Source organism: Palaemon carinicauda, chromosome 18, assembly GCF_036898095.1.
Source record: "Palaemon carinicauda isolate YSFRI2023 chromosome 18, ASM3689809v2, whole genome shotgun sequence".
NCBI classification, from domain to species: Eukaryota; Metazoa; Arthropoda; class Malacostraca; order Decapoda; family Palaemonidae; genus Palaemon; species Palaemon carinicauda.
This window is the reverse complement of record NC_090742.1, coordinates 32,285,339-32,301,882: the sequence shown is the minus strand read 5'-3', so window position 1 is coordinate 32,301,882 and position 16,544 is coordinate 32,285,339. Positions and strand designations below refer to the sequence as shown.

The window sequence follows — 16,544 nt, the reverse complement described above, 5'->3', positions numbered from 1 at the left end:
CCTCTGGCCGGTTTTGCAATGCCAGGGCGATTTATCCTGAAAATTAGTATTTTTCAAATTCTATCTCCTCCCTTGATATTTAATATTAAGACCTGGGATTACTACCCTATATAGCCCTGATGTAGATCTCCAATAGAATAGTTTTTTCCTAAAAGTAATTTTTTTGCTAAATATGAATTCTTTCATTATGGTAAAATAATAAACTCTATAAATCAGGAAAAAAAAAATATGAAACAAAAATTGGAAAAAAGGCTCGATTTGAATGTTTCATAATGTCTTTCTAAGTTAAATACCAAATTATAATGCTATATCTTTAAAACTAGGGGTAAAGATTTAATTTGAAGGTCAATAAGTATAATTTTGAGATATGGGTGTTCAAAGTTTTTCTTTGTATTTTTACAAAGACAATTTTAATAAATCATGATTATTATGAATTTTATGTTCCTTTTTGGATATTAATAAACCAAAGTAATGTAATTTAATCATAAATTAAGATTTTTTTGCTTAATATCTTGCTTTAGGCAGGACGGTATCTCCTTCATCATCTCTCCCCTTCACTAACTCCGCTAATATCGCCGGTATTACCCACTTCTGAACTCTTATTAGAGCGAATGTTCTTTTTACTTATATTAGCAAGATGTTGAAATTATCTCTTCCTCTTTGGTATATCTTTTAAACTAAGGCAGAAAATAAAATTTGAAGGTCAATAAGTATAGTTTTGAGATATGGACGTTCAAAGTTTTTCTTTGTGTTTTTACAAAGACAATGCTTTGTCTGGTGGGAAAGTTGCTGCCTCTCTCTTGGACCAGCTTGCTACCCAGTATGCCAATCTGATCCTCAAAAAGCGCAAGGCATTAGCTGCTCGTTTGGTGAGACAGATTGATTCAGGAGAGGCCTTGGCACTCAGGAACGCTCCTATTAGAGCTGCAACTTCTCTCTTTCCACCAGAGGAAGTCCGGGCCGCGAGGAATAAATGACGCCTCGACTCGAAGGACTCCATTATCCACCAGGCGCAGGCTGCGATTTTCAAGGGACCTGGTCTCGTGAAACCGTCCATGGCCAGGCCGAGTCAGGCCAAGCCCATGGGAAGCAACAAGGGTACCGCTGATCGTGCTCCTGCTGCTCCTGTACAGCCGAGACCTGCTCCTGTTCAGAAGGGTTCTGTTCCCAAACAAACCTTTCAGCCTCCCTCGGGAGCTCCTCCACGTAATGGAAGGAACAGGTGCAATCGAGGGAAAGGGAAACCCTGAGCTTGGCTTTCCCCTTCCCATGCTGCCGAAGGTAGGGGAATGCCTATCGCGCCATTGGACGATGTGGCACCACCTTGGGGCCGAGGAATGGGTAGTGTTGATCCTTCGGGAAGGCTACAAGCTTCCATTCATGCTTCATCGGCACCCTCCAATCCAATAGCGTTCTACACGTACGCTCCAACATCTCCGAAGGCTCTGGCCTAAGAGGCGAAAGTCCAGGAAATGTTGGAGAAAGATGTTCTAGAAGTCGTGCACGATCAGTCACCAGGGTTCTACTGTTTTCTCTTCCTTGTCGAGAAGGCGACAGGAGGTTGGAGACCGATCATCGACCTTTCGCCATTGAACAAGTTTGTTCAGCAAACTGCGTTCAAGATGCTGACAGCTCGCATTGTGCTGTTAGCCATCAGGCAGTACGACTTCATACTTTTGATAGACTTGAAGAACGCGTACTTTCAAGTACCAGTTCATCGGTCGTCTCGAAAGTACCTCTGATTCCCCTTCCAGGGCTCGGTGTACCAGTTCAAAGTCCTGAGCTTTGGACTCTGCACAGCTCCCCAAGTGTTCACACGAGTGTTCACGACGGTAGCAGCTTGGGCCCACTCGAGGGGTATCCGCCTACTGATGTACCTCAACGACTGGCTGATTCTCGTTCCCTTACAGGAGCAGTTGATTCAGGACCAAGACTCACTTCTGGCCGTTTGTTGCGATCTGGGGATCGTGGTGAATTACGAGAAGTTGAACCTCATTCCCAAGGAGAAGGTGAAGTATCTGGGAATGCTGATCGACTCCGCAGCAGCTCGCGTTCTTCCCTCGGGAGAATGGATGAGCAGACTCAGAGAGGTTGCACAGCCACTCCTGTCGCAGGAACAACTTCCAGCCCTCCAGTGGCAAGCTCTTCTAGGTCACCCTTCCTTAGTGGAGAAGCTTGTTCCCTTCGGGTGGATCCATCTTAGCTCCCTTCAGTGGTGTCTGAAGAAGCAGTGGTCGGCTGCCACCGATCCTCCCTCTCGTCCGGTCCTCATGGAACGCGAGGTAAGGGAGGATCTCCTTTGGTGGCTAAACAAGGAGAACCTCATGAGAGGGTTTCTTATAAACCCTCCTCTATCTCAGTTACGTCTGTTCACAGATGCGTCCGCGGAAGGTTGGGGTGCACACCTGGATGACTTAGTCGTGTCAGGTGTGTGGTCGTAAGAGGAGAAACACCTGCACTTAAACGTGCGGGAAATGATGGCAGTCTCGAGAGCAGTCATTCATTTCCAGAGGGGTTTGAGAGAGCACTCGCTAGTGCTGATGAGCGACAACACGTTAGTGGACGCGTACGTCAACAAGCAAAGGGGCACGCTCTCACGTCCCTTGTAGCAGTTTACGAGGCAGGTGTTTCTGTGGGCAGGGAGTCAACACCTAACCTTGTCAGGCAGGTACATTCCAGGCAAGAGAAATGTTCTGGCAGATGCCCTAAGTCGCAGAAACCAGGTAATAGGGGCAGAATGGTTTCTCCCCCTTGGGTAGCGAGTCGAGTACTCGACCTCTGGGGAGAACCATGCGTCGACCTATTCGCAACACGGCACAACGCCAAGCTTCCCGTGTTTTGCTCTCCAGTACCAGATCCCGGGGCAACGTTCGAGGACGTACTGCAACATCCTTGGGATCGACTGGATTGCTACGCATTTCCCCCCTTTTGCTTGCTTCGCGCAGTCTTGTCTTGGGTCCTAGTAACCCCAGGACTCAGGATGACTCTCATTGCTCCACTATGGCCACACATGGTGTGGTTTCCCGATCTGTTGTCGCTCCTGGTCGAGGCACCGAGAGAGCTACCACACTGGCCCAATCTCCTGCGGCAACCCTTGTCGAGCAGGTACCACCAGGCGGTGCAGTCGCTCAGACTTCACGCGTGGAGACTATCCAGCATCTCCTCAGAACGCGAGGTTTTTCGCGACTCACTGCGAGAGAGATGTCTGAGTACCTTAGAAGATCTTCTTCCTCAGTCTACCAGGGGAAGTGGTTGGTCTTCTGTGATTGGTGTAGTGGAAGGAGTATCTCTCCGTTCGGAGCCTCTCTGACTCAAAGCGCAGACTTCCTAGTCTTTCTTCGCAGAGATAAGCTCCTGTCGGTTTCTGCCATTAAAGGGTACAGGTCTGCCCTTGCAATGGTGTTCAGTCTGAAGGGCATAGATATCAATGCCCTGGAGATTTCTATGCTCATTAAGAGCTTTGAACAGTCGTGTCCCCCGAGGGAACTTCGAGTTCCCCAGTGGGATGTCACCCTAGTTCTTGGGTCTCTAACTCGTGCTCTGTACGAACCCTTGAGCCGTGTCTCAGACAGGCACTTGACCCTGAAGACTGTTTTTCTGCTAGCCTTAGCATCGGCGAAGAGAGTCGGGGAATTACACGGCCTCTCTTGTAATGTCACTCATGCAGAGGGTTGGAAAGAGATCTCCTTGAGTTTTGTGCCAGAGTTCGTGGCCAAGACTCAAAACCCAGCGATCCACGATCCCAGGTTCGAGGCCTTCACTATTCCTTCCTTACCGGATGCGGCAAGTGGCGGTTCAGGTGAGAGACTTCTCAGTCCCGTCAGGTGTCTCCAGCGCTATCTTAAGCAAACTCGGCATCTCAGACCTGAATGTCGACGACTCTTTGTTAGCACCAGCAGAGCCAAGAGGGAGGTGTCGAGGAACATAATATCCTTCTGGATCCGTGAAACCATCCTCAAGGCGTATGAGACTTCCTCAAGAGTCCAAGCACCAGTGAGGGTTAAAGCTCACGAGATCAGGGGCATTACCCACACACTTGCTTCCAAGAGAAATCTTGGAGTGGGCCAAGTGCTGAAGGCTGGCGTTTGGAAACGCCAGACCACCTTTACAGAGTAAAAGGCCGTAAAGGTGGTCTGGCGTTTCCAAACGCCAGCCTTCAGCACTTGGCCCACTCAAAGATTATATTTTATAGTGTCCAATTAAAGAGGAAAGAAACAATTAATAATATGCTTTGTTTGACATTTCATGTTTGTTTTTTAGATGTTATACCCCTTTTGAAAAAACTAGACATTGATGTAGTGTTTAAATATAATTGTACATTAAAAAACATGTTAATTAAGAATAGTTCTGGAAATGATAATAATGTAATATATAGCATTCCTTGTTCAGAGTGTAACTTATTCTATGTCGGCCAAACATCCAAAAGTATCCCTGTCAGATTAAAACAGCATCAGGTGGCTGTCTCCATTAGTTCTCTTAAATTAATAATGCCTTGGCCTCCCACTGGTCAGGGTCAAGTCACAGAATTGGTTGGTCAAAGGCGGAAAAAGTAATCCATGTAAATGACTATTTCCAAAGGAATATTGTTGAATCCTTTTTAGTCTCCTGTACTCAAGGTAGAAATTTGAATCTAAGCCCAGGTCTGTTTTCCTTTAATCCAGTATTATCCTTTTATCTAAAATCTGACTTCTCCGGAATTATTAAGAAACTGACAGCTGTTGGATCCCCTTCTCCTGTATAAATACGATGTCTGTGTATATGTATTCTCATTGCTGAGTTTGATAATGTCCTGAGTGGATGAAAGTAATAACTCCAATCAAGTCTTTTCATTTTTCCTTTCGTGGCTATAATACATTTTATATTCATCACGTGTCAGCTTTCGTGATTTCTACATGTGTATATATATATACATATATATATAAAAACCTAGAACGCTTCCAACAAATGAAACTGAGGCAGATCTTGAAAATCCCCTGGGAGAGCCACACCACCAACATTGAAGTCTTAGAACGTGCCTCGCTGACCAGCGTGGAGGCCACCATCATCCACCACCGCCTCCGCTGGATAGGACACGTGCATAGGATGGATCCATCTAGGCTCCCAAAGAAAATATTCTACGGAGAACTGACCCAGGGCACCAGACCACGAGGAGCCCCGAAAATGCGCTATAAAGATCAACTAAAGCGCACCCTAGCTCTGACTGACATCGATCCTTCCTCATGGGAAGAAACAGCCAGGGACAGGAAAACCTGGAGAAGTACAGTACACCATGGCACCGTGGACTTCGAGGAGAGGAGGAGACAAAATGAGGAGGCTAGGAGGAGAAGAAGGAGAGAGCGATTAGAACAGCCCCGCCCACCACCTACCCTCCCTTGTGAACACTGTCCGTGACTCTTCCACCACAGACTAGGACTTAACAGCCACATCAGGCATAAGCACCCACCCCATAGATAGGAGGCTGATGGCTAACGACAGAACCCAATACTCGGACACGAGTGGGCGCCGCCGACGACGACGATATATATATATATATATATATATATATATATATATTATATATATGTATGTATTCCACAAAATTGGCCGATGCAGACTGTCAAAGGCTTTTTCATAGTCCACAAATAGCATCTAAAGGGGATATCTATATTCCACGCATTGCTGTACAACATGTCTCAAAATTGAAATTTGGTCTAAATCTTGCTTGTTCATTTTTCAGCTTTTTATCAATCTTTCTCTCCAATCTCTTAAGAATAAGCATACTACGGTATATATTTTCATAAAAACTGACGTAAGTGTTATGTCTCTGTAATTATTGCAGTCAGCCAGGTCTCCCTTTTTAGCTATTTTCACCAACACTGCTAACTCTCATTCATCAGGTTTTGCCTTTTCATGCCACATTCTATAAAATAATCTTGTAAGTAGTCTGGGAGTCACTTCATTTTTTGACCAGTATCATCTCGGCAGTTATTCCATCGTATCCCGGGGCTTTTCATTTCTTTAGTTTTTTTTTTAGGATAGCTTTGACTTCAAACACACTGAATTCATTCATGGGCACATCAAGGTCTTCATCAGCTTCAGGTATATCAATCAAATTATTCCCTTCATATGTCCTATTCATAACCTCACTAAAGTGTCCCATCTAACGTTGTCTTTCTTCATCTTCTGTTGCTATAACAGAGCCATCTCTCTTTTTGATGGGTATATGCTTCTTCTTCTTTGCCCCAGTCGAAATTTCATTAGTAATTCTATGAGCAATTCTTACACCATAGCCACTTCCTGAATTCATAGCTTTGTCAACCTCATCTGCTTTACTGTCTAAATACAGTACTCTCTCCAGTCAATACTGTCAACATGTAAATTTGATTAAGTCTGTTCATGAGCACAGCTAGTGCAAAGTTAATGTTAATGGAGTCTTATCAAGTGAGTTTCCAGTGAACAGCGGAGTACTCCAAGGGAATGTGTTGTCACCTATGTTGTTTATCTTCCTCGTGGACTTTATAATATGTAGAACAGTCAGAGATGGTGGAGAAGGATTAGATTGCATTGTTGATTGGAATTTAGCAAACCTGGAGTATGCTGATGATACTGTCCTTTTTAGCAGAACACTACAGGATTTGCAGTGCTTGCTTACCAGAATGCACGAAATATCACACGAGGTTGGGCTAAAGATAAATAAAAGAAAGACAGAGATAATGAGAACGGAGTATACAATGGAAGATGAAATATCCTTGGAAGGAGAAAGGATTAATGAGGTAGAATCATTTAAGTATTCAGGAACGATGATGTCTAATACAGTCTTTACAACTAGAATATAGTGAAAAATTAAAAAAAAAAATCAGACAATGGCTAGATTAAGTAAAATATTGTAACCAAATTGCCTGAAATTGCATATAAAAATCAGACTATATATCAGTTTAGTCAAATCAGTTTACTGTATGGACATGAGTCATGGGATGACAATGAAACAATCTCCAATAGATTTAGTAGATTTAATAATAAATCCCTCAGAAGGATATTGGGAGTTAAATGGCTGGACAGGATTAGAAATGAAACTATAAGAGAGATTACTCGAGTGCCATATGTGGATGAGATCATGATGAGAGGTAGATGGAGATGGTTCGGGTATGCTCTTCGCATTCCCCAAGAGAGATTATTTCACCAGACGTTTAGCTGGGCTCCACAAGGCACTGGAAGAATTGGAAGACCCAGACCTACATGGCTAAGGACTATGAAGCGTGAAGTAGGAGATGATGAATGGAGAAATATTGAATTATAAGCTCAAGACAGAGACGACTGGCGAAATCTAACCGAGGCCCTTTGGGTCAACAGGTGTAGGAGGAGGAGATAATGTATATATATATATATATATATATATATATATATATATATATATATATATATATATATATATATAAATAGAGAGAGAGAGAGAGAGAGAGAGAGAGAGAGAGAGAGAGAGAGAGAGAGAGAGAGAGAGTTGTGTATACATATGTATGAACATTTCTCATGGCAAACGTAATTAGAATAAAAATACTTTTCCAATCAACCCTTTTGTCGTGGCAAACCATCTTCAGGCGGTTTATTGTGTAGGTGGTTAGTATTGTCAGTGGACTCCCACGGTGTAATTGATATTACTTAGGGGAGTTTGCACAGTACCGTTGGGCCATAACTGCGTTATATCTTTTTACTTTACTCAACTTCCTTTACTCCATCTACAGACCCCCTAAAGCTTTGGATCTGAATATGAATGGAAACATAGAAGATAGTTTGATACTGGCTCATTGCGAAACCAGATTGTAAGAGTAAAGATGAACTCCTGCTCGTATAATCTTATTGTAAAAATTTACATATTTACCGAAAATTTATTAACTATGGTAATTCCTTAGATTGTCGATTATCACCATTTTACCTCGGTTATTATTTAGGTTAAGTATCTGAACTGTTTTAGTCACTTTTAAGAATAATGGATATGGGAATCGAAATTTACACATTTGAGAAAAAAAATTACAATTATACCACGTCATTGTTGCAACCCTTACATAATTCAGTATTTTCATGTGAAACAGTATTTTTTCCGTGTAAACAATATTATGAAACATAATCCCGAGATTGATTATACTGTATTACTGGAAGAAATTGTGTAAAAATGAATGAAGCCATGATCGAATTTATGCTTTAGACAAAACAATACACATAAATACGAAAATATTTATCAACGTTTAGAATATCCTTGAATAATGTGGTTAGGGTGTATAGAATATTTATTCTATCATTTTGATTACCTCATATCACAGGTAGTTGTGCTCTGCCTCAATAACCCCAAAAGGGTAGAAGAGACTTTAGCTATGGTAAGCAGCTCTTCTAGGAGATGGACACTCCAAAATCAAACCATTGTTCTCTAGTGTTGGGTAGTGCCATAGCCTCTGTAGTCTGTACCATGGTCTTCCACTGTCTTGGGTTAGAGTTCTCTTGCTTGAGGGTACACTCGGGCATACTATTCTATCTAATTTCTCTTCCTCTTGTTTTGTTAAAAATTTTGTTTATATATGAAATATAAATTTTAATGCTGTTAGGCTACTGTTCTTACAAATTTTTTTTTTCCTAATTTCCTTTCATCACTGGGCTATTTTCTCTGTTGGGGCCCCTGGCCTTATAGCATCTTGCTTTTCCAATTAGGGTTGTAGCTTAGCAAGTAATAATAATAATAATAATGATAATAATAATAATAATAATAATAATAATAATAATAATAAAAGCTAAGATTGGATTGGATTCTAGAGTGCGTCAAGAAAACCTATCAGTTGACGAAAGAAGAAGACCGTCTCCGTAGTCCAATTTTCAGTCATTCATTCTTGTTATTTTATGTTCGCCAGACACGGTGTGGTGTTAACCACTTACCTCTTTTATAAGGAAATTCTCTCAAAAGCAAGATGAGTCTTTTGCAGAAAATAGCGGACATTGAGGCCGAAGTAAGATACATTTAATTTAACTTATTTTTATCGTTTTATTGTTGTATTTACTATTTTATTTCTACTGCCTATGATTAACCTTGTCTTGAAGTTTTATATAAAACTTGACATATCTTACCATATTTTACATATTTCTAAAAATTTAAAATAATAACTGTTAAATTAATATACTTTATCGTATTCTATACAGATTTAAGTTAACTTGTCAGGCTAGCTTAGACACTACTAGATTAGTACAGTTAAAGGTATATGAAATGAAGTAATCATCAAAGCCAGGTCAGGCCTAGGCTAATAAATTAGATTAGCCTTGGCCAGTTTTATTCAATGTGAGTTTGCAAATGGATTGAAAATAAGCTAGTTATGGTGCTTGGATGACAGCATATAGCAATATATACAAGTATTTTAGTCCACTGAATTAATATTATTTAATCACTAATTGATTATTGGGGATGTATGTAGTGTAGTTTGCAGGGACGGCTGTAAACTTTCTTATTGTCAAATCGATGGTTTGTGTGTAGGTGGTTGGATTTTACCGAGTTTTTTTTATTTCGCCAAAATATTTGCCCACGCTACTAATATTGATGTACAGCTTGCCAAAACAGAGGAGCAATGAGACAATGTGGCTTTATTATAGAATTACACGGGACAAACTTTACTAATGAAAAACCTGGTAAAACTATATTTACGGACAGGGAAATGTTTCGACTAGAAAATATATGTTTTCCTTTAGTAAATAATGTGATTTAACCAAATTTGACTTTCATTTCAACCGCAAGTAAACGGAACGACCAGTTCGACTTCTCATTCCCCACTACACACTGGTAATTGAAGTGAACTAGAATTCTGTGAAATCACATTATTTACTACAGAGAAACATAGGTTTTCCGATCAAATTGAATTACCTTAAACCTAATGGTTCTTGCTTCACCGGGCGCTTGCTTCGCTCACAAAAAAATAAAACATCAAGCTCCGTATGCACTGGCAAGCGGTAATGTTGTGCTGCGCACAGTAACAGCAATGTTTTACCCTGAACGTAGTGGTTTTTGTTCCGCCGTGGGCTCACTTCACTCGCCGAAAAATAAAAACAACTTACTCCTTATGTACTGGCAAGTGATAATGTTGAGCTGCGCATGTTAACATTGATATAACTTTAATAATGAACTGCATTCAATGCTCATATAATTAAACTTAAAGTTAAAATAATAACTTAATTTATGATCGGGCCGTCGAAGGCTGGGGATCATCGGGGTAATTTCCATGAAACTTCCCTGCTGGGTCTAGGTATGGATAACTACAACCATTACATATCCCTATAGGAAGTTGTATAATAGTACACGTTAAAAGTAGAACACGGACAAAGGCTTAACACGGAAAAAGGCTTGGGAAGGGACTAATGCGAGCAGTTGAAGCGATAAAAAAAAGGGGGTTGGGAAATATTACACCCCCCCCACCCCCGGTCGCAAATTTCCATACATATGGGTACGTGATTGGTTAACGGAAACAGAATGAAGTCTGTAAAGTAAACTTGAATGAACTTTCATGTGAAACTTGTTCAGAGCAAGTATTTATCTGAAAACTGGGTGTGATAAGGTAATAACAACACATGATGAAAAACTAGTAAGATATAATGAAGGGAATAAATATTTCATGGTAATAATTGAAATGTTGTAATAAGGGAGAGGACATTTGAAAGGGGTATGGAAACAAAAAGAAATATACAGGTGGGTATTGCATTAAGGAATACATAAAGATATTAGGGGGTCAAGTCTCACCGTATACTTGAATGACTTGGGTAAAAAAACGGATTTAGACGTAGGAAAAATCTATTTTTGGGTGAGATAGCCATTTCATCCTGATGGTAGTTCCTTCGGGCAGTTACCTACTGTATAATATTTCTGTGAGTGATATTACAAGAGAATTACCGTCAGGTATCACAGGGTTCTAACCCCTGGAACGACTATCCTAAGATATCATGTATAATCAGGGACGTATCCGTAGATAACCACATATCTGTGCCCCAAGTTGACTTAACCCAGTCTAGGAATCCAAGGAGGAGGATAGGTGAGGAGCCATTACTGTACATATCCTCTCCCTTCGTAGTACTAGTCGTCTCTGATAAACCCATTCTAATTTTCGCAGCTTACCTATGCGTTCGTTTCTTTGTCAAGAGCGCCTTTTTCTTAGCTTTTTGGAGTATTTCCTCGTAGTGTATTTGTAAGGATCTATTCATTATGTGAGTTTCAAGTCCTAACTAATATTGCACTATTTTATAATGAAACCAAATCTTGGTCTGAAATATAATTTGTTCCTACACAGAATACAAACCATATATTCTTTACCTTGGAGAAGAAAGCTGGCATACAGCTATAAGATTTTAATGAGGTAAACAACCATAACGTATGTTACCGGTGGTAGCAGGGAGAGGCACCCCCTTCCCACTCACTTGTACTTTCTTCACTTTGATCTCAGCCGTTTTGGAAAGACAGACGTCTCCTTCCACTTTCACTGGTTGTGGCAAAATGAAACTACCTTTAGTTTCATTCCCGGTATGACACATTAGCGTCCTGGGGATATTGGCCTCGAGTTGGAGGACATGATTAATATACTGTAGCTCCTTTAATTTTCTAGGTTGCTTAAAAGTGAAACACTCGCCTTTATACCTCCTCAAAGTTAGACTTTCTGAAGTCTTAGGATCAGAGAACTTTTAAGAGCTTGCAGACCTTTTGGTGTTTATCAGAGGATGCAGTTGCTACCGCGGGGTGCTGTTCTAGGCTTGTTTACATTTGTACTCATGCTATCTGGTGTTCCCATTTTAAGAGTGTTTATTGAAACAAATTTCTTTGAGAGTCAGTATCTGTCGCAGGGCCAGAGAGAAGGTTATTGGGAGATTTTATGATTTTCTGCTAGAAATTCTCTCTCTCTCTCTCCTCTCTCTCTCTCTCTCTCTCTCTCTCTCTCTCTCTCTCTCTCTCTCTCTCTCTCTCTCCTCTCTCTCTCCCTCCTCTCTCTCTCTCTCTCCCTCCCTCTCTCTCTCTCTCCCTCCCTCTCTCTCTCCCTCTCTCTCTCTCTCTCCCTCTCCTCTCTCTCTCTCTCCCTCCCTCCCTCTCTCTCTCCCTCCCTCCCTCTCTCTCTCTCTCTCTCCCTCCCTCTCTCTCTCTCCCTCCCTCTCTCTCTCCCTCCCTCTCTCTCTCTCCCTCCTCTCCTCTCCCTCCCTCTCTCCCTCCCTCTCTCTCTCCCTCCCTCTCTCCCTCCCTCTCTCTCTCTCTCTCTCTCTCCCTCCCTCCCTCCCTCCCTCCCTCTCTCTTTTGGAAAATTAGCTTTTACAGTACTTGTTATTGCTGATTTATTTAGAAATTGCTCTTTTCAATAGTTACATTTCTCTACTTTGCTCTCCCAGTAGAGCTATACTAGATGTACTACTAGAGTTTCGCACATTTTTAAGAGAGTGGTATAACATAAGTAAATGTTTGTAAATCGCAGCTCTTTGCTCAAGTGGTTGTTTCTGATTGATTGCTTTCCTGTTCACAATTGGTTGCATACCTTTCAGCTACTTTTGATCGGTCATATAACCTCACCTGTCTGCCTTGTGAAGTAATATCTTTAACCCCTTCTTTCTCTTTGTAAGTACAACCCAAAGTAAAGAAGTGGGTTAGTTAGTGAATAAAAGATAAATAAATGCTGCACAATACTGTACTGCATTATTATAGGAAATGGATTTAATTCTTAAGAGCTCTAACAGGCAGGGCTTTGATGTAGTAGTTGCAATTAGGCACGTTCTCAGAGTGGTAACTTCGGGTGAACTCCTAGTCTTTGGCATGTCATCCTTTGCCGGTTGACCTTGAGGTCCTGACCTTGTTGGCTTTCCTTGTCAGCGCAGTCTAAGGATGAAGACTGATTCTCCAGCATGCTCTCCTCTCAGGGTGAGTGCTCGCTCAACAAGAGAATAGGCAACTCTTTTCTCACCCCCCTCTGAGCTCACCGACGTTTCGAAGACCTTTGGCAGACATTTTCGCAAGCAGCCAGGTAAAGTATGTGTAAAAAACTATAGGTTTGTATAGTTAGGAAAACTACAAGTTACTTCCAAATTTGTCATATTTCCCCTTTAGTATTATGGATCTCGGGTGAGTGTTGTATTGAAATGATTTTCAGTTTAAAAATTTTGTTTTAATTTTCTTTGTGAATAAACTTCTTATACTTGTGTAAAGGTGTTGTTAGTAGTTATCAAAAACTTTTTATCATTATATATTGATTGAAATAACTTTTTTTTCAGATGGCTCGAACTCAAAGAAACAAGGCTACAATGGGCCACTTAGGGCTTTTGAAAGCTAAATTAGCTAAACTAAGAAGAGAACTTATCACACCAAAGGGCGGCGGTGGTGTCGCTGGAGATGGTTTTTGATGTTGCTAAAACTGGTGATGCTCGTATTGGTTTTGTGGGTAAGTCTTAACATTTAGCTGAGTAAGGTAATCTTAGACTGAAAATGTTGTAGTTTAAGTATGATCAGTCTGCATGTGAGGTAGAATAAATATACAAGCATTTGTTCCTACGGATCTTTTGTCCTTTAATTAGGCGAATATCTAAACCATAGCTGAAACGACCCTTAATTCATTAACTGCGTAGGTGCTGTAGCACACTGTTTTTTTCCTCTTTCACAATTAGTATATATGTTCTTTCAAATATTTAATCGTATGTTTATTTGTGATTTTATTTTTTATGGTGATTGCTCTCATTTGTAAGAGCAAAAGCATGCCAAAGGCAAATGTGGTAAAGTGAATCCCCATGTGTTGCGGACCTTTGTGAAGGGCGTAATTGTACGTAGTTCCCACTTTGAGGAGTTTCATTCTTGCTTTTCCAATTAGGAAGATGATAAACTTCTCCCCTTGTGACAAAACTCAAGTGTAGATTTTTTGTTGTTATAGAAGCTCTAGTAAATTTCTTCTCCTAGGGAGCACAAAAAACTGTTACTCATTATTCTTCTCTACCAACGTCTATCCCTCCTTTCACTTCATCTGGCACTTTGTCTTATATGAAAGTAGATGATCTTTTAGTATGGTCTTTTACGCTTCCATAGTACTTGGAGCAGTCTCTTTTCCTTGGAAGGGAGTGATGGTCCTCGCTTGCCAAATGGTACTTACAGGGTCAGTCAGTCGGATGGAGTCTGGAGTAACTGTTACCGCTGTTGCACTGTGTGTAGATAAGTAGTGCTCCCCAGACTAAACCCTAGCACTAAAGTTAACGGGAAGGGGTTATTTGTACCCACTTTTACTGTTGGAACATGGGAGGATTTTTTTCTTTTCTTTTGTGTGTTATTCCTTTAGAAGCTCACATGATTGGTACATCTAGGGTCATTTAGGGATTGTGTGTCTAGTGTAAAGCTGCTGTGCTATTACCTGTTGCAGGTGAACGGTTCTTCCCGGCCTGATCACTAGCACTGTACGGTAGGCCGATGAGGGTATTGTATGTGTTACCTCCTTGAGTTGATATGGAACTCGGCATATACTGGTACCCTTAAGTGATACACAGTTTTCCTCCTCGTGAGAGAGATACTCTCTGTCACATGTCCTATTGATGGCAGACAAGTTGTCCCCTTCAGGGATCAATCATGGTCTGTTTATTCTCACTGTTGGCACTATTTACTTATTTACGTTTGCAGTAGGTGGTGGTTTATCGTTGTATTCACCTTATTAGCGAATGTAGAGGAAGTACATACATACATATACCAAGGCATTTCCCCCAATTTTGGGGGGTAGCCGACATCAAACAAATGAAACAAAAAAGGGGACCTCTCCTCTCTACGTTCCTCCCAGCCTGACAAGGGATTCGACCGAGTTCGGCTGGTACTGCTAGGGTGCCACAGCCCCTCCCTCCCCCGTTATCTACCACAGATGAAGCTTCATAACGCTAAATCCCCTATTACTGCTGCTACCCCTTCGCAGTCAACCAAAGCACCGAAGGAAGCAGCAGGGCATACCGGAACTGCATCAGAATCGCTCTCCATTCTTTCCTATTTCTAGCATGCTCTCTTGCCTCTCCGACATCTGTCCTCCTATCACCTAGAGCTTCCTTCATTCCATCTATCCACCCAAACCTTGGCCTTCCTCTTGTACTTCTCCCCATCAACTCTTGCATTCATCACCTTCTCTAGCAGACAGCCATTTTCCATTCTCTCAACATGGCCAAACCACCTCAACACATTCATATCCACTCTAGCTGCCAACTCATTTCTTACACCCGTTCTCACCCTCACCACTTCGTTCCTAACCCTATCTACTCGAGATACACCAGCCATACTCCTTAGACACTTCATATCAAACACATTCAATTTCTGTCTCCATCACTTTCATTCCCCACAACTCCGATCCATACATCACAGTTGGTACAATCACTTTCTCATATAGAACTCTCTTTACATTCATGCCCAACCCTCTATTTTTTACTACTCCCTTAACTGCCCCCAACACTTTACAACCTTCATTCACTCTCTGACGTACATCTGCTTCCACTCCACTATTTGCTGCAACAACAGACCCCAAGTACTTAAACTGATCCACCTCTTCAAGTAACTCTCCATTCAACATGACATTCAACCTTGCACCACCTTCCCTTCTCGTACATCTCATAACCTTACTCTTACTCACATCAACTCTCAACTTCCTTCTCTTACACACCCTTCCAAATTCTGTCACTAATCGACCAAGCTTCTCTTCTGTGTCTACAATCAGTACAGTATCATCCGCAAACAACAACTGATTTACCTCCCATTCATGTCATTCTCATCTACCAGTTTTAATCTTCGTCCAAGCACTCGAGCATTCACCTCTCTCACCACTCTATCAACATACAAGTTAAACAACCACGGGGACATCACACATCCCTGTCTCAGCCCCACTCTCACCGGAAACCAATTACTCACTTCATTTCCTATCCTAACACATGCTTTACTACCTTTGTAGAAACTTTTCACTGCTTGCAACAACCTTCCACTAACTCCATATAACCTCATCACATTCCACATTGCTTCCCTATCAACTCTCTCATACGCTTTCTCCAGATCCGTAAATGCAACATACACCTCCTTACCTTTTGCTAAATATTTCTCGCATATCTGCCTAACTGTGAAAATCTGATTCATACAACCCTACCTCTTCTAAAACCACCCTGTACTTCTAAGATTGCATTTTCTGTTTTATCCTTAATCCTATTAATCATACTCTACCATACACTTTTCCAACTACACTCAACAAACTAATACCTCTTGAATTACAACACTAATGCACATCTCCCTTACCCTTATATAGTGGTACAATACATGCACAAACCCAATCTACTGGTACCATTGACAACACAAAACACATATTGAACAATCTCACCAACCATTCAAGTACAGTCACACCCCCTTCCTTAACATCTCAGCTCTCACACCATACATACCAGATGCTTTTCCTACTCTCGTTTCATCTAGTGCTCTCCTCACTTCCTCTATTGTAATCTCTCTCTCATTCTCATATCCCATCACCGGCACCTCAACACCTGCAACAGCAATTATATCTGCCTCCTTATTATCCTCAACATTC

At 41.4% G+C, this 16,544-nt stretch overlaps 1 protein-coding gene across 1 annotated transcript in view; it reads left to right on the top strand.

Annotated features, from left to right (window-relative positions):
* The first annotated feature begins 8,808 nt into the window (after positions 1–8,808).
* Positions 8,809–16,544, top strand: part of 128up (GTP-binding protein 128up) — a 56,178-nt gene continuing 48,442 nt past the window's right edge. Inside the window, 3 exon segments of the mRNA XM_068392222.1 lie at positions 8,809–8,969; positions 13,240–13,361; positions 13,363–13,406. Coding sequence (XP_068248323.1) covers positions 8,931–8,969; positions 13,240–13,361; positions 13,363–13,406 — 205 coding nt within the window. The 5' untranslated portion in view covers positions 8,809–8,930.